The sequence below is a fragment of the Astatotilapia calliptera genome, chromosome 10 (genome assembly GCF_900246225.1).
Source record: "Astatotilapia calliptera chromosome 10, fAstCal1.2, whole genome shotgun sequence".
NCBI lineage: Eukaryota > Metazoa > Chordata > Actinopteri > Cichliformes > Cichlidae > Astatotilapia > Astatotilapia calliptera.
In genome coordinates this window covers 3955672-3975232 of record NC_039311.1, presented here as the reverse complement: position 1 = coordinate 3975232, position 19561 = coordinate 3955672, and the positions used below count along the sequence as shown (strand labels likewise).

General features: G+C 38.2%; 1 protein-coding gene across 10 annotated transcripts in view; it reads right to left on the bottom strand.

Annotated features, from left to right (window-relative positions):
- The window catches only part of ntm (neurotrimin), a 152764-nt gene that overhangs the window by 15621 nt on the left and 117582 nt on the right, over nucleotides 1-19561 (bottom strand). For 3 of the 10 annotated variants that reach the window (XM_026181960.1, XM_026181962.1, XM_026181956.1), the window contains exons 4-6: nucleotides 12688-12816; nucleotides 8654-8774; nucleotides 8219-8370 (exon numbers count right to left, since the gene is read on the bottom strand). In XM_026181960.1, coding sequence (XP_026037745.1) covers nucleotides 8219-8370; nucleotides 8654-8774; nucleotides 12688-12816 — 402 coding nt within the window. Of the gene's footprint in view, nucleotides 1-353; nucleotides 525-4848; nucleotides 4879-5178; nucleotides 5637-8218; nucleotides 8371-8653; nucleotides 8775-12687; nucleotides 12817-19561 lie in introns of those variants that run through there. The other 7 variants (XM_026181955.1, XM_026181954.1, XM_026181957.1 and 4 more) reach the window with 6 other exon arrangements.

The window sequence follows — 19561 nt, the reverse complement described above, 5'->3', positions numbered from 1 at the left end:
TCAAGACAAATCCATTTGATTAAGAGACACTTTTTAAAAATAAGAGACACCATTTTAAAAATCTTTTTTTTAGAATCACAGGTAAAAAGAGAAAATCCAGAATAATATGATTCAAAGAGAAAAATATCCAACAAAATTCAATTAAAAGGTGAAACATTTGTTACATCCTTGAAATCTTAAAAAAAAAGACCCTCAATGACATACTTGTTTAGCGGGTCAACATCAATGCAGTGCAGATTAAATCATGCACTTAATGTGCATCAGTTTATGGTTTCAGTTGGAAAAAACAAAAACGCACACACACACACTCCCACGCACACACATACACACACACGCACACACACCTACACACACTCACACGCATACACACACACACGCAGGTACACACACACACAAAACACTGGAGTTCAACTCAATTTATCTTCAAAATCTAAGCAGGAAGGACAGAATTATAATGAAGAGGAGACAGTTGTGTGAGTGCACACTCATTGCACCGCCGCTGCCATCCTGAACTGCTCTCGGTCCTAACAGGAGATAGAATGAGGAAAAACATCTGGGTAAGTTTCACCACTAAGGAGTTTTCTTCTTTTGGTGTGTCAGTACTTGAAGTAAGTAAAACCTCCCGTCTGTGAACAATCCAGCATTACAAACATATTTGTGTTTTTTTTAAACAACAACTTAAAGAGTAATAAGACCTGTAACAATTATTATGGTTTGTATGTCATCTTAATAAGATGGCATGAAGACAGAATTTAAAGGTCACAGTACTGCAATTTTGATGCAGAAGTTTTTGCTACAATATATTAGAGTTCAATTTTAGGGACACCTGGTTGTGTCTTTGATGGTATGTTCCCCTGGGTTATCTTGCAAACAGTTTTGCATTCATAACAAGAAACAAAATGTCAATGGTTAATATATCAGCAAAAATTCAGTACACATTCAGTTGACGGAAATTGAGAATGTGCTTTGTTGTTTGACAATGCACACCCACAGACTGTATGGCAACAATTATGTTTTAATACTGATAAAGTTAACAATGACTTAAACCAAGAGCCTGAAAAAGTGACTAACTGTATTATCTATACCTTCTTTTGTTTCGCCACAAAACATAAGATTTTTTAAGGTTTAGAGTTAGGAAAAAGAAATGCAGGATATTTGCATAGCGAGAATCTGGGAACACAGTAATTAACACTGTAACTGCCAGGAGGAGTGATTTTGACCCCTCAGTTGATTGTTTACATTTTAAAATTGATCTCAACGCAGGCTACACAAAAGGGGAGAAAAAAGCATTTTAAATTATTATTGTAAAAGTAGTAATGTCCAAGTTGATCATCGCGTCCATTTTTACATCTGCCTCAAAATCACCAAAGTGCAGCCTCCCATTCAGTGTTCACACTGCTCCCCAATTCTCAATCTGCAGCTTCACCTCCCCAGCTGTCCGGGTCAGGTCTAAAACCTGTTTTACTGATGTGCTCTGGATTTCACTATTCATTTGTTTGGATTAGTTCTCCACAGTCTAGACTCTGTTCACGTTAGGTATGAATTCCTATGCTGCTCAGAAGAGAAAGCAACCTGTCACTTCTCCATGCTTTCGGTTACGCACTCCCCCTGCTTCTGCTCAAAATCCCATACTCAGCCTGTAGTAATCATTCTTTTTGTTTTTTTTAATCTAACTACAGTCACCTATATATTTATTTATCAGTCACATATAACTAGCTTTTGGCTGATGTTATAACAGTCAAAGGTGGGTTCTAGGTAAAAGTGGACATTTTGTTTTTCTTTTGATCTCAAACATTCCAAAATTCCAAATTTGATAAATAATCCCCTTTTTTTTTTAAAAAAAAGTCATGAAATTTGAGACGATCAGGTTTTATTTTAACCCTTTAAGACCTGCCATAGAACCAAGTCCGCCAGAGCTTACTTTATATTTTTACATGCTGCAGTGCCATTTTTGGGAGCATTTCAAGTATCTATACATCAATACAACTGTTATAGCCCATATTTTAATAATATGTATGCATTAAGTCCATAGTAACTGCATTAATTGAAAAAAAGTGCAATAAACTACAAAAAAATAGAAAATCGTTTTTGTTTTTTTTTTACATATATTTCTACTTTAAATTTAAGAGGCTTATCCCTGAAAACTTTAAATACAAAAAAGTTGCAAAAAATAGTTTACAACAACAGGAAATTTATTTTGAGTGTCTTCATAGTTTTATTTTATGTTTTTGTTCCTGCAAGCGCTTTTTATACAATTTTCAGGTCAGGTTTCATATGCAAAAAAAATTATTGCGCTAGCTTACGCGGTTCCGGTTCTACAGGGATTTAAAAATAGTTACGCAAAACAGAACGTGCCCGCTCCGACCGGCCTTAAAGGGTTAATAGAGTTACAGGATTTTGAAAATGCCAGAGGGTCAAAATGTCCATCTTGCTGGTGTTAAAAAGTCGTGCTGGCTGAAGTTTTAAGTTAAAGCAAGTGATATATGCCATGGATCCTACTTTAAAGTACCTCAGGTTTCTATTACAGTTTGTTTTTTTGTTAAACTGTGTTTGTAATTTGTTTTTGAACATCACTTACGATGCATTCTTTTCCTGTATTTGTTGTAAGTAGCAACTGTAAATTAATCATCATCATTCATCTTTGGATCTGATTTATTTAGCACATAATAGTGAATAGTGTTATGAAGTTTGGATGATAGTGAAAGATGAACAAAGAGAAGCAGAGTAAGGAAGTAATCTCAGTGAGGAAGTAACAACACTGTCAAAAAACTATATTTAAAGGAAAACTCTTCAAGATGACATGAACTGCTCAAAGGTTTAGTAGGATAAAAATGAACCGTGCTCAGCAAGGTTGTTTTTTCAAGGACATTCTTAGGATTGAGAAGTGATTTAAAACACTTATTCAAATTGAAATGCAGTATTCCAGCACTGATATTTTTAACACATTGCTAAAATTACCAAAGTATTGCATGATGCATTCTATGAATAAAAGCATGTAATATTTTCATCATGCCCTTTTTGGGGATGAGGCAAGTTCTAAATGAGTGTATTATAAAAGGATTTTGGATCATTTTTACATTGAAATTGGTAAAACAATGACTACTCATTTCCCTTGGCTTTCCACAAGTTTCCTTTGGGGGCATGTATCCAATTATCCTTCCACAGTGGATTATTCCTAATCCTCTCTACCAGAGGTGTGGACTCGAGTCACATGACTTGGACTCGAGTCAGACTCGAGTCATTAATTTTATGACTTTAGACTTGACTTGAAAAAATGTTCTAAGACTTGTGACTTGACTTGGACTTTTACACCAATGACTTGGGACTTGAATTGGACTTGAACCGGTTTACTTGAAAAGACTTGATATTTTACCCCAAATATAAAATTTAACATGCATATTATATAGAGATTGAAAATGTGACGTCATTCACGGGTAGAACCGCAAAGGATTCTGGGAACTCGTGGCAATCGGTACTAGCGCACGCAGGCTTTCAATTAAAATCAGTTATACAGCGATAAAAAGAAACACAAAAATGTCAAGAAGCCGTTGTATTATTAACTGCAATAGCCGGTCGCATGACAGCCACGGGAAGCCGACGGGTAAAGAGATCGGTTGTTATCGGATTACGTCGTTGAAGAGAAATTGTTCGAGCCGTGTTTCCGAAGTAACAAAGAGGCGACGGGTGGCCTGGATTGCAGCCATTCAAAGATCAAATATAACGTCCTAGAACCCTCCAGCTCACAGGTTAGTCTGCTCCAAGCATTTACACAAAGGTCAGTCTGCTGTTGTAGTTAATGCGTCATTTTCATAACATAATTGGTGATATAGGTTACAAGCAAGTCTGGCGCTGAACAGAAATTGTCGCGCTATGCTCCTTTATTTATTGTGCATAAATAGTGAATTGTCCTGACACAATATTGCGTTTCGCTTCTGTTATTATGGTACACTGACAAAAACATATACTTTTATTCACAGGATAAAACAGTTGTTTTGTATCACTAATTGCCCAGTACGATTACAGCATACAGTATTATTGTCACTGCTACATTTCTGTGATGCTACCAGAAATTATTTCCACTACTAATTAATTACCGTTGAGCTCAAAGGTCCTATTAATAAACGGTTAACGAATGTGTATTTATGACGACAATTTGTGAGACTGGTAAACTTATGATACGTACGATGGTCTTTCGTTCTACACGGTGCATTTCAAGGTCCTGTACCCATCCGTCGGTAAACTGTACCTGGGCTTGTTGCAGTGACCTGAAGTTACTAAACTTCATGAGTGTATGCACTCACTCCAAGAACCGTATGATTATAAATATGCATATAAATATGCTACGATGAGATAGCTGACTTCATCTAACTAGCAAATGTTTTCCAGGCTACGTTGGTGATACAGTTTTTTTTAATGTGTATGATATTTTTGTCATGCGATTTTAAAGCTGGTCCTACAACCGCATCCAAGAATAACATGCAGCTTATCTCAGAACTGTCGGTGAAAATTATTCTTGGAGCTAGGTTTAATTGAGCTGCATTTTAAAGAGGTGCAATTTCACAATTTGTGTATATTTTCTAAGTTCACTATTTTGTCATGTGTTGAGAAAAACACAGATTTTAAAATTACATGGTCTAATATTTACATTTAGCATAACTGCAACATTATTTTTTCGTTTGTTTTTTTTTAAAGACTCGAAAGGACTTGAAATTCAAAGTTTCAGACTTGTGACTTGACTTGGACTTTTACACCAGTGACTTGAGACTCGACTCTGACTTGCCTGACATTACTTGAGACTTGACTTGAGACTTGAGGATAAAGACTTGAGACTTACTTGAGACTTGCAAAACAATGACTTGGTCCCACCTCTGCTCTCTACTGATAATTAGAATAATGAAAATCACTCATAGTCATAGTCCAAATCAAAGTCATTAATACAATTCTGTTATGTGAATGGACTGCTGGTTGCAGTCACAAGGACAAATCAAATGGCAAAGTAGGTGTGGTGTTTATCTCTGCAGTTTCACACGTTAAAGTGCTGGACCTCAAAATGTGCACAGATTCACACAAGAAATTTGCAATTTTGTTTGGTTTTCTTCTGTAGCATGTACAGTTGAAATGCAGCAAATATTGGTACAATGGATCACAGAAGAACAAACAAACATGATAAATACTTACATTAGGAAAAGCACATGCAAAGAATCAAAATGAAGCCGATGTCACACAGAGAGGCAGTTAGGTTTGAGAAGAAAAAGATGAAACACAGTTAATGAAACAGACTTCATTGACCATTTTCACAGATTTGCATATGTCACTTTCCTTTGCTGCTCACCGTCCTCAGAGATCCTGCATACCACACAAGAACTCTAACATGTCAATTCAATAAAACCACAGAGGGTTAAAGTGCAATTTTGACTGGTTCAAAAAGCCAAGACAAATGATTTCACTTTTTTTCAAATGTAGCAGAGACTCATCGTCTCTGAAATTCTAATGCAGCCTAACTTACAATTGTGAAAATGGCAATGTTCCACAGGCTCCAGCATGCAATTAATACTATTGATCCTCGACAGCTGACGTTCATGCTGGTGTTGAATACTAACCTTGCAAAAGTGTTGAGCTAGTGGGTTCAATTACCACTACACCAGGGAAACAAATTGAACAGAGCAACGTGTCAGAAACAGAAAAGCAACATAATGATATCAGTTTCAGGTAGTTCAACTGACAAAACAGCAGCAACGCATAAAAGCAACGGTGGGGCCCTAAAGGCAAAATGCTTTGTCTTAAGTACCACAAATAAAGTAATTTTATCAAAATTTTAAGAACAGCAAACATCTGTGCACTCTCCAAATAAAGACCCTTTAACAATGCAATATGTAACAAGGACCTTCCATCAGATGTGTAAGGGTTTTTTTTTATTATTATTTGAATGGCCGTCTGTCATATAAATAATTTTTAAGGCTTTATTCAGACATGGCAGTATGATTTCAGAAAGAATTTTAATGCTTACATGAGAACAGTGTATTTAAAGCTCACACAGGCTTGACACAGGCTTAACTGATTTCCAAGAGTTCTATAGACTTATATGTATAGCACAGGTATTTATTACCACGCAATTCGCACTACAACCTGGTTTGCCTCTTACCTGTAGTTATTTTTATTTAATTTAATAACTGTACAGTACTCTCTGTATATAGTAACCACTGTCCTTAATGTAAATATGTAAGAAAAATTGTGTATGTTTCTGTTCCGTGTCCAGTGTACTGTTTGTTTGTATATGTGTCTTTTTGGCTGCTGTTACAACCAAATTTCCCCTTGTGGGACAATTAAAGGATTATTCTATTCTATTCTAATTATTTTCCTTGTGTGTGAGCAGAGAACTCAGGAGCCACACACACAAATAAGCCATGATTGTGCACACGAGGGTGTATGCTCAGCAGTCCCCTTAATTTGCTGTATAATATTACACATATATTATCATGACAAAACAAACAAACAAAGCCTAACCTGGGATCTAACAAATTATACAAATTAGAACTTTAGCCAAAAAATAGACTTAAATATGCCAACAAAACGTTTATCAGTCTAGTCCCAGAAGTGGCTATTCACTCACTGACTATATTTTGGCCTTATTTTTGATGGAAGCCATATTAAATAAGCAGAGCAGATGAAGAGGACATGATGTCAGACACAGGAACAGCACAGTGAATCCAATACATTTTCAAAATAAGATGCAACTCTCCACTTCTCAAATTTTTCTGGTGAGATTTATAACTTCACAGAGGACAGAACAGTGGAGATAGTGAAGTTAAAGACATGCACCCAGGGTAGTACTTGGTTAATGAAACCGTCTTGGACTGTATTCGGTGACTTATTCTGCTTTGCAGCCTTGGTGAGCTCAATGTACAGTACATAAAAAATTCTCCACTGGCTGCAGGTTCTGGTTTGAGAGGCTCCACAGCAGCACAACAAGTACCATCTTGGGCTGTAGAGTGCAATTCTGGTCACTACATGTGACAGTGATTAAAGACCCAGCTTAGTGATAATGAGGACCACTGCAAGAGTGACCTGATTAGCAGCAACTATCCATCCATCCATCTTCTTCCGCTTTATCCGGGGCTGGGTCGCAGGGGCAGCAGCCTAAGCAGAGAAGCCCAGACCTCCCTCTCCCCAGCCACCTCCTCTAGCTTATCCGGGGGAACACCAAGGCATTCCCAGGCCAGCCGAGAGATATAATCTCTCCAGCATGTCCTGGGTCTGCCCCGGGGCCTCCTCCCGGTGGGACATACCTGGAACACCTCACCCAGGAGGCGCCCAGGAGGCATCCTTGTCAGATGCCCGAACCACCTCAGCTGGCTCCTTTCGATTTGGAGGAGCAGCTGCTCTACTCTGAGCCCCTCCCGGATGGCTGAACTTCTCACCTTATCTCTAAAGGAGAGGCCAGCCACCCTTCGGACGAAGCTCATTTGTTCTTTTGGTCAGTACCCACAGCTTGTGGCCATAGGTGAGGGTAAGGATGTAGATCGACCGGTAAATTGAGAGCTTCGTTTTTACACTCAGCTCTCTCTTCTCCACGACGGACCGGTGCAGCGTCCGCATCAGTAATCCGCCTGTCGATCTCCGGCTCCCTTCTCCCATCAATCGCGAACAAGACCCCAAGATACTTGAACTCCTCCACTTGGGGCAGGAACTAATCCCCGACCCGGAGTGGGCACTCCACCCTTTTCCGGCTGAGAACCATGGCCTCAGATTTGGATGTGCTAATCCTCATTCCAGTGCGAGCTGGAGGCCATCACCCGATGAAGCCAACAGAACCACATCATCTGCGAAAAGCAGAGATGAGATTCTGAGGCCACCTAAGTGAAAGCCCTCCGCCACTTGGCTGCGCCTAGAAATCCTGTCCATAAAAATTATGAACAGAATCGGTGACAAAGGCCAGCCCTGGCAGAGCCCATTACCCACCGGGAACGAATCCGACTTATTGCCGGCAATGTGAACCAAGCTCTTGCAATGGTTGTATAGGGATCGAATGGCCCGTAGCAATGGACTAGACACCCCATCCTCCCGTAGCACCTCTCACAGGACACCCCTAGGGACACGGTCGAATGCAGCAACTAAACATCAAAATAAAATGACTGCATACAACAACGTTTGTACAAATCTAACATATTACACAATCTTAGTTATAGTTCCTGTTGTCAAGTATCATAAATGTACTTACCAAACAGAAGGAAGCTTGTATTTGAACTCCCAAGTGTGTTGATGGCAACACAGGTGTAGTTGCCATAATCTCCATCAGACACATTAAAGAAGGTCAGCTTTGATCCTAATCCAGTACTGACAATCTCCATACCATCAAAGTCATTAAAGATCCTAAATGAGTGAAAAATATCAAATCATATCATTCATGTTTTCTTTTTGACTTTTTTCCCCCACACTTTTTAAAAAAAAAAATCAGTTTAGATAGTATTGGGACTATAAATTTCACAGCAAATCATTAACCATCAGTAACTTGTGTGCACACACACACACACACACACACACACACACACACACACACACACACACACACACACACACACACACACAAAGGCACACGCACATATTCACATACCTTTAATTTGCCTATTTAAAATGCAAATGTAAGACCAATTACCTTCTGTTATCTTTGTACCATTCAAAATCTGCCTCAGGCACTGCATCAGCCTCACACTCCAGCACTCCTCTCTGGCCCAGTGTCACTCCAACATCTCTGCCCTCTGACACAGCTGGAGCATCTACAACCAGACAGAAACACACAGGGATGTTGTGTGTGGGAGTAAACGGCAGCACAAGCATTGATAAGCAGGAGACAGAGGTCATGGCATTTTCCTGTCTTGACTCTATGCCACAACTACAAGTGAACAGATAATATCATTCAAATTATACATAATACTTAGTACAGTGTTGAAACTGCATAGTGTTAGAGTATGATGTGAAGAAAATAACTGTTCAGGTTTTAATGATCAATTTCTTACCTCTGTATCATAGAGATATTATAATATAAATAATAGTTGTTAGCTGTATGTCCAAAATATAGGCAACTGTGCCCAAGTAGTCAGCTACTGCTCATGGGCCTTTCAAACTTGCTTTGATTTCAGGGCTCTCTGTGGTAACTAAAAATGATAACTACACACAGACAATATGAATAATAACTTGTACTGCAAAAATAAAGGAAAACAATGAAAATGCCACTTGTGATAATAAAGTATAATTCAATGCCACAAAATCAGTTTTTTGTCAAATAGGCCAAAAAGCAACATCAATCATTATTACTGTGCTAATGATTTATATAGCATTTGGTATTTAGGTTTGACAAATGAACCAATGATTAAGGTTGCAGATTAATTTCCTGAAAATCAGCTAATTTACCCACAATTAAACAGAAAAAGGTAAATTAACCATGCTACATGCATTAGACTATTATTAGATATAGGTTAATTTAATAACAAAGTAGTTCTAATTTGAACGTATCTTTCATTTAAAATAGCGCATACTTCCAGAACACATACCTCTAACCCTAACCCCAGTCAGCCAATCATGTAGTAGTAGTAATAATAAATAAAATCCTGTAGATAAAGGTCACAGGCTTCAACTTATAACCGAGTCAGAAATCATAATGTGATCATAAAAAAACTCCAACCAAATCAGTAGTTCTGGGTAGTTGTTCTGCAGATGGAAAAGCTTTTATGATTAGAGAAAGTTTTGAGGTGTGCAGACATGTAATTTATCATGACACGTGAAGTAACATTATACATTATGTAGCTGAAGCAAACTATGGCAACTATAGTATAGTAAACAAAAGTATATATACTGTCTCAGAGGAAATAAAACACATTCATGGGGAGCATATTGCTCATAATGTGCATAAATTGGGCAAACTGGGGCTAAAGATGGATGTTTACTGAACTTCTTCAGAGTGTTTACTGATGCTGTGCAAATCTGGCACTGTCCCTCTACATGATTTATATAATTATGTTATCACCAGCAAATCAATTATACGAGATCTGAAGCCCTACAAAAGTTTGGATGCTTATCAGTATTTTCTGGGCCAGATTGTCCGGTGGGCATTATGGGCATGCAATCTTAAACCACAAATTATCAAAAAGTAGATATGATATTTTTTATTATAAAAATTGGCCAAATACAGTAGTCTTTATTTAAATACAGTAGTCTAGATTCTATCTCTCCCTTTTTCATCTACATTGTGATCTCTCCCTAAGTCAACTAGCTAGTAGATGCCACTGCCATGCAAGCTAATCTTGTGGTTAGCAGCTCACAATTAAGGTAAATCTATGACCCAAAGGTTTGAATGGCTCTAAATGAAGAAGCCAGGCTTTCCTCATAACCCAAAAAGCAAGTTTACAGGAAATATTACTGTTATTTCTTCAACATTCATCTGGGAGCAAGACTGTGGCAATGGCAAGAATTGTTGAAAGGAGGTAAAAGATGAGAAGATCATAAGGAAAACAGACAGACAGAGAGAGAGAATGAGGGAGTAAGATGATAACAGGTGTGCATGCAAAAACTTTAATTAAACAGTATTTTCATCCTTTATAATTTAATGTAAGTTACTTTAGAGGATTTAGCTGTCACGACCTGCGGGATCGGCAAGGCACTGATCATAATCTCCCCACTCCTGGCTCTCCTTTTCTATCTCTCTCTCCCCCTCTCTCCCTCTCTCTCCTGTTTTGCCAGGGCTGAAATCATGGTGGGTTCACGCCCTCGGCCCACGCCTTCCTGGATTGGGAACACCTGGGCCTCATCAGACCAACTGGTATTTTAGAGGGAGGAGGTCAGCTTTTCAACACTGGATTGTTGTGAAGACTCTAGTCAGTACATGTCGAGCCCAAGTTTCCCGTGCCTCCGTCTCAGAAAGTTAACATGTGTCTCTGTGTTCTAGATTCCCCGGACCCGTCCCCATGTTTCCCTGTGTGGAGTGTGGAAGGAGTGACTGGTCACTAGCGGAGGGAGAGGTTGTAGTGAGCGCGTGTGTGATTCCCCTGTTTTCCCTGGAGCCCTGGAACCCTGCCTCTCACATCTTGTATATAGCACTATCCTCGCACTGTCTGTAAATACACTTGGTGAAGATCTTGTAAATAAACAGTCTCTTTTAAAACACAACTCCGGAGTCCTGCGAGTGGATCCTCAGAGCAACCCATGACATTAGTAAAGTTGTGTTGTGTTTATAACTTTTTTCTCAAAGATACAGCCTTTGCATTTCAAACTATTCTGTGTACTATCAATATGTCTGATTATTGCAGAAAGAAATCTTATCCTCAAAACAAGTCGGCTAGGGCCCAGAAAACATTTCTGCCCAGGGGTCTGTAATTTTATGATCCAAGTATCTGGGTATGTGTCTGAGTATCTGGGTCAAGATGGGTAACAAGCAAAAAAGCTGAAATACTTTTTCAAGAAAAAAAATCAAAATATGGAGATTACAGTTGATGTTTCAAGAAGGCAAACTACCACGGATGCCGTATCGGAAACTTATTGTGTACTTTTTTTTATTGTGTCGCTAATACTCTGTCATACAGGTAAATTGTTAATGATATTCATATTTTTCTGTTTTTGCCTCTGTTACTGAAAATGTGTTTTAAGTGGATCTAATGAGCGTATCCTCACACTTAAAAAATAAATGTGATGTGACAATGTATTAAAATTTTTTATCAAAGAGAAAGTACTTAAAGAGATTTAAGATACTAGTTTCTAAAATTATCTGGGGTAATGTTAGCTTATAACATGTTGTTTGTCAGCTGTATGGAGACAGGAGGGTCACATGCCTGATACGCTCATGATAAACCAACTGGGAAAATGTCAAAAATAAATAAACAATTTCATATTCTTCAGTTTAGGAGTGAGGCTTCAGGTGAGGAGGAAGAAGATGAAATGGAGATGAGGAGGAGAGTAGAAATCGAGGAGGTGAGAGAGAAAAAACTAGAACGAGAAAAGGAAAATATAAATGTAAAAATGTTAAATGGTCAAATATAGTTTCAAACAAATACTGGTAATTTGAAAAATTCAAATAGATTATTACTGATACTACTATTTATCTAATGCTGCTGTATCGGATAAATCTTTTTTTTATCTTCTTCCATCCAAATCAGCAGGAAAGTGATACAAATTATTCTATATTAGTCCTTGATGACTGCTGGACCCAACAACACATCAGAATACAGGTATTGTGGTGAAAAAAGTAGAAGCGATGTGCACATGACATCACAAAACCAAACAAAACATTATCATAAAGAATCAATGTCACCAATAACTAAAATTGGACAGAAAAGGAATGTGCTGAAGAAACTGGATTGTAAGTTGCTAGAATGTCTGTCTGTCTCTATGAACACATAGAGACAGACAGACATTCTAGCCTTGCAACATATTTGTGAACTGTCTAGGGTGTACCCTGCCCCTTGATTTATGACAGCTCAACCCTGAATCAAAAATGGAAGAAGATGGATATATTAGATATTACAGAATTTTGATCAATGTCAGTCTGATAGGTACTGAAATAGTGAAACAAAAATCCACACAGTTCACAAGAATAGACTGTATTTTTTCTATGATCACCCATCCAACATTGTCCCATTAAAAGTGGCACAATTTAGTACCGTTTGTGTGAATTTTTGAAACATTTAGCAGCCGACTCACAGTTGACGGTGATGTCTACAGTCTGCACGTCTGTGTCAATATCATTGACAGCTGTGCATTCATACGTTCCTGCTTTCTGTCTGGATATAGATGGGATTTCCAAGTATTCATCATCTGACACCAGATCCCCTGTGAAAGATCACACAGAGAGAGAGAGATTGAAGAGGGTCATTTGGAGATAATGTGACAAGTCAACAGCTGTGGCCATGTTCAGTATTTTCACCAACTGTGTGCCTGCCACCTTAAAAGGGAAGAAGGAATATATTGATTACAAGGGCTGATGGATCATTGCAGTTGTATACTATAACTATAATTCACCTAAGTCTACTGATTTGTGCTTCATTTAAATGCGATACACAGCAACAAAAATTGTAAAGAAAAAAAATCTATTTGTTTTGCTAAAAAAAGAGAAGCTCATTTCCAACTATTGGAGTGAATATGAGTGTGAATAGTTGTGAATAGTTGTCTGCAGCAAACTTGCAACCTTTCCAGGATGTATCCCACCTCTCCACCTTTCATTGCTAGCCCTGTGACCCTAAATTGGATATGTAGACAAAAATGAAAGGGTGGATTTTGGCAACAGCAGGAATGAAGACAGATCCTGATCGGGCGTGACAGGCCAAATTCTAATACAATGTGCCAAAACCTGCACTTGTAAATATGGCAAGTCTGTCTTATTCTCATGTTTCTTGTAGCACTCTGTAGCACCAATTCTTGACCAAGACCAGTTCTTGATTTAACATTTTTCATAGGATGCTACAGAATTTGGTGATTAATGCTTTGTTTGGTGCCTACTCTTTATCACTCATCCGTCAGAATTTTCATGTTCTGTACTTTTGTGTGTGCCTCTCAAGAGTACAAGCACACTGGGACTACTACTGAGATGTGAGAATAAGAAGAGGGCAAAATCCCAGCCACACTTTTTTTCATTGTATCAATTTGACATGCTTGACAGAGACACTTAATACAGCACTCAACATAAAGAACAAAAGATATAATTGACTTCAATCTTCCTCCCAAGATGCTGGAAGGCGACAGTAATAAACTGTGCATGGATTCACTTTGCTGGGTTTGGGGACATTATTGAATTGCACCTGGGAAAGCTGTTAAGGATAGAATGCCTCACTGACACACAGTGACACACTCACCTGATGTGGAGTATCAAGAGAGCTCACATAGGTGTACGGGTTCCACTCCGTTCCATTTATGCTCCTCTTGTTCCCTTTCTGCTTTCTCTCAAAAGAGGATAATAGAATTTGCCAATAGAGACTACAGTGTCAGTTAAAGCCACTTTGCAAATTCCACTGAGGTGAGTTAATCAAGATGATCAAGTGAAGACTTTTCAGGGAGCTTTTTGAGTGCCCTGACAAAAATAAATTACAATTGTCCATGCTGGAAGTTATAAATGCATTTACCAGTTTTTGCACACTATTGCTAAAAAAAAGACAAATATTTTGTCTTAGAGTGATGCTGAAATTGAATGATGCAATATGTCTGTAGTCAGGCATATTTGTTTAATGTGCATGCTAAAGGACATATTTGACCAGAAATTATTCCAAGATTCATCAGTGTTACTGGATGCCAAAGTAATGCCCTCTAAACTACATATCTGGTTAGACACCATGTTTCATGTTCAATGTCCAGGATGTTTGGACTGGATATGTTTTGCCTGAATTAAGGACTAGGAAATTTAAGATGGGTATCATCTGGATTTCAAAGAAAAGGTATGCAGTGTTTTCTAATAACATTATGCTGTGGAAGCATGTATAATATAAATAGAATTGGTTCCAGCACAGAACTCTGTAGAACTCGATTACTGACTTTTCTGCATGAAGAAGACACAAACTGGAATCTATCAGACAGATATGATTCAAATCACACTGTAGTAAGATATTGGTCATCAGTTTTGAATGCTGCACTAAGAACAAACACGGGGATGAGCACACTGTTCAACACCATAAGATGAGTGAAACTTGAGTGAAACTTAAAATAAACTAATAACTACTTGTTCAACATTTTTTGAAATAAAACAAAGGTCAGAAATCACTATAGTTATCTAATACAGATCAAGTAAGGTCTTTTCAAGTAATGGCTTAATTACTCCCCTCTTAAGAGACTCTAGTGTGTCTTCTGTTAATAACGATAGATGGATCAGATTTAAAATTGAAGCACTAATGAATGGTGAGACTTATTTCAACAGTCTGATTGAAATAGGGTCAAGGAGGCACACTGATCTTTTAGAAAAATAAATTATTGAAGTTAACTCAGAAAGATTAATAGGAGAGAAAGAGTCTAAGTAAATATCAGCTGTTAAAAAGTTGCTATACTTAATGATACATCTGTGAGGGAGTTGTGAGTAAGTTTCCCCTAATGGGTAAATTTAGTTTGTGAGAAAATTTCTTGGCTCAGCAGAGCTCCAACTATTTATCAGCCTGGCTGAAGTGCTGAAAAGAAACCTGGGGTGTTCCTGTTTTTCTCAGAGGGGTTATTTATATTATATATTTATATATTTGTGAGTCCAAATGAAGATTTTCTAAATTAGTGCAATGCCATTGCCTCTACTCCATCTGTTTTGTGCACATTTGTGAGTTATACCAGGGAGTCAAACATCTCTGATTTCTTGCTTTCTTTTTAAGGGAAGACAGCATCTACAGTCATACCCAAAGAGGATCTAACACGATTAAGAAACTATTCCACCTTGGTGAGAGTAAAGCTTTCAGTAGCTGCTTGGTACTGTGTTGGCACATGGATTGTAATGTGCTGTCTTCCTCGCTTCACACCCAAATGGTTGCAGCAGATAGCCTCTCCCTAAGCATCATTCTGATGGAGGTTTCTCCCTGTTAAAAGGTCATCTGATTGTTGGGTTTCCTGTTTTCTCTGTATTATTGTAGGTTCTTTACCTTGCAATGTAAAGCACCTTGAGGTAACTGTTATGATTTGGTGCTTTATAAATAAAAATTGAATTTAACTTAAAGAAAAGATAACAGTGAAGGAATTACCTCCTTAAATATAGTTAAAGTGTGTTCAGAATAGGGCTGCCACGATTAGTCGACTAGTCACGATTACGTCGACTATCAAAATCGTCGACGACTGATTTAATAGTCGACGCGTCGTTTGAAGCTTTGTAAGATCACAAAAGATGCAGGAATAAGTAGCAGGATTTAAGAGTGTAATAACGGACTGAAACAGAAGATGGCAGCACTGCATGTTCAAGGATGCCAGCTGCCGTTAAACCCCGAAGAAGAAGAAACTGTATCCCAGAATTCATAGCGCAGCCCAGCTCAGTTTCCAACAATGGCGGCAGCTAGTTAGTTTTATATTACTCTTATTATTCTTTCTGGGTCACAAAATAAACTTTTAACATATTTTCAGGCGAGAATGTAGCTGTGTAAACCTCAAATACCTGCTCAGTTTATCAAGACACCACATATTTTCAAAAGCGCTCCGACATTTTCGGAGACGTCTGTTACCCACTAGCTCCATTGCTAGCCGGGAGAACACCGGACTCCCGGCAAATCGTTTTCAAACCCACCGCCGTCTTTCGCTACTCAGGTTAAACATGATATATAAGTCACTTAGATAACTTAACAATGTTATTGTTTGGCTTTTTTTAGTATTTTATTTGTTCCTGAGTAAATCGGTTTGGCTGAGATTAAAGTTATAGTTTTTACACAGCTGAATAAACGTCAAGCAGACAGCTGATTATCAGAAGTGTGAGATGCTCCAGAATTTACTCCGGTGTCCCGTTATATTTTAGATAGCAAGGAGTTTATTAAACTTCACCGAAACAATCTGCAAATTTCATTAAAATTTAATAAACTATCATCTTGTCTTTATTTTTAGTTAGCACAGACCTTACACACTTAAAGCTGTAAGCTAATGATAGTTATATAAGAGCAGATGCTGCTGGTGCAATAAGCTGTACGTTTTACGTCCAATGGATGATGATCTGATTAGTCGACTAATCGCAAAAATAATCAGTGACTAGTCGACTATCAAAATAATCGTTTGTGGCAGCCCTAGTTCAGAAGGACTTCTATTGTAATGAAATTTATTGTCCAGTGTCTAACCAATTATCATAAAGTGTTAAGAATGAAACCAATTAAGTCTAATAAAAATTTAAATGCGGTAATATAAGCTGTCATTTTTTATCATCTACGTAGATGCTAAATGAAGATGTGTTTGGTTCTAGACCAAACCACCAGGCTGTGGTGAACAGGCTAATTTGGCTGTAGGCGTGAACGTGAGTATAAATGGTTGTCTGTCTCTATGCTAGTTCTGTCAAACAGGTGACCTTTCCAGGGTGTATTCCATCTCTCACCCTATGCCACCTGAAATATGCTCCAGCTCCAACAAATCATAAAGGGTCTTTACTTCTTGCACTTCTTACAGTATATCCTTTCATCAAATCCTAAGCACGTGACAAACACAACAATTTCAGCTGCTCATAGTAGTGTTTAAATATTAAAGTGGATAAGTTTTTTCTTTCAGTTTCACAAAGGTCAAAAACTATGACTACTCTCCTTTAATTTTAAATTATTCTTTCTGAGCAAACCAGTGCTGTGCAAATCTGGGAAACCTTTATTGCACCTTGGTTAAATTCATTAATTTTCCCCTTCATTCTGGGTACTGCCTAGGCAGACAAATTTAGCAGTCAGATTGTGTGGTCTGTGGAAGATAGCAAGGATCACTTCTGATCTGCCACAAGCCCCTAAAGCCATCTATCAAAGGTGAGGGGGAGCTGGGTTATGGCTCGAAGAGAGCCTTGGTCCAAGTCTGAAATCATCAATCTTTACGCACTCACACACACACACACACACACACACACACACACACACACACACACACACACACACACACACACACACACACACACACACACACACACACACACACACAGATAGATACAGGGAGAGAGAATCTTTATATATTCACTCATTTATACCCCAGAGTGCTTGCCATAGATGGCCTCACACTGAAAGGCCCAAGGCTGGAGAAAAGTTTCATTGCAGGTGGGAGATACTGGAACAGTATCAGTTTGGACCGCATAGTCCAAACTGCATAGACTGGGACATTTTGTTCTCTACTCAAAGCCTCTTTTAGTCCGAGCAACTGTGCACTGCGACTCTATCAATTCTTAATCGTAAACACCCTTATCAGTCAAATACTGGAACCAAAATGGATATCAAAATGGTATATAAAAAATACCAACTAGAATCCACAAAATTTAGTTCAATCAATTTCAGAGAAAACTACGTGAAACTAGATGGATTTTCTTTTATCTTACTTGAAAAAAATCAAAATAACAGCTTCTCAAGCTGATGCTTGTTTATTTATATTTTCCTCCGATACAAATTCCATACATTCATTCAGTCCACTCTCACTAAATTCTAGTTTTATTAATTCATGCAAAGAGGATCTTCATTTTGCATTTCAATGGACCTTCTCAGAAACTGATTTTGAATAGATAAATAAATATAAGCAACCAGTCATTGCATCCATTTTTATGATAAAGAGTGCTGAGATAAGAACAGAATAAAGAATGCTTTTGAATGGGGCTGTCTCTGAAAAATTCTTTGTTTTACATACAGATTCTCAGTCAAAGCAGTGTTTTACAAAGAGATAGCAGACATAGTGAAGGTTTAGCCACAAAACACACACAGTCTTTTCAACAGATATCAGAGTTGTTATCTGAGCTGTGTCTATAAAAAAATATATCTTTCCATGATTGGAAAACTTGATGTGAAGACAAAAACAAAATAAGAAAAAAGAAACCTGGCATAAACCAAATATGTGACGAATGCATGGTCCACACCACAAAGTATTAAGTCACCAATATAAATAATCTATAACCAATATAAACAATCTATACTATTTGGCCAATCTTCTTAAATCCCTAGCCACATCTGTATTTGGGCGACCGTGGCTCAGAGGGTTGGGAATCGCATCTGTAACCGGAAGGTCGGCGGTTCGATCCCTGGGCTCTCTGTCCTGGTCGTTGTGTCCCTGGGCAAGACACTTTACCCTACTTGCCTACTGGTGGTGGCCAGAGGGGCCGATGGCGCGATATGGCAGCCTCGCTTCTGTCAGTCTGCCCCAGGGCAGCTGTGGCTACAACTGTAGCTGCCTCCACCAGTGTATGAATGTGAGAGTGAATGAATAGTGGTATTGTAAAGCGCTTTGGGTGCCTTGAAAAGCGCTATATAAATCCAATCCATTATTATTATTATTTTAACTGACTAATAGACTGTACCTTTAAGAGGTGAAAACCTTCTGATGTTGAGCAGAAAGTTAAGCAGCAATGAAATAAAGCATTGGATCCACTATATCAGATTTCATTAGTTCCCAGCAATGACAGTGCTTCAGACCCATGTCTCACAAGTACATTTAAGTGTCCAGTCAGATTAATTTGCAAGTTTCCCTTAAAATGAATAAATATTACAAAAGGTTGATGCGAGCACCCACTCTTCTGCAAAACCTATTTTAGGTCCAGTTGTCCACTATCAGTTTATGACCACAATACAGTGGTCATTTGACCATTTGACCTTAGAACTGAAGAAGCTTCTCGGATGAGAGGTGAAACGTCTTCAAGCAACTTAAAGAAGTCCAGACGCTTTTCTTTGCAAGCTCCTTTGAATACAGTGGAAAAGAAAATCTTCTCCTCCTTTCATTAGTTATTGATTTACCAGTCAAGAGAAAGGTCTAATAAGGCATTGTACTTCATTTTTACCATTTTAACCAACAATTCTTTCCTTTTCAAAAGCATGATGCTCTCCAATAAATATTCCTTTAAAGGCACATTCTATTGTAGTGCATGACCAATTGTATCTTGAGCTTATCTGGGCAACCAGACACATTCCTTTTACTATTGGTT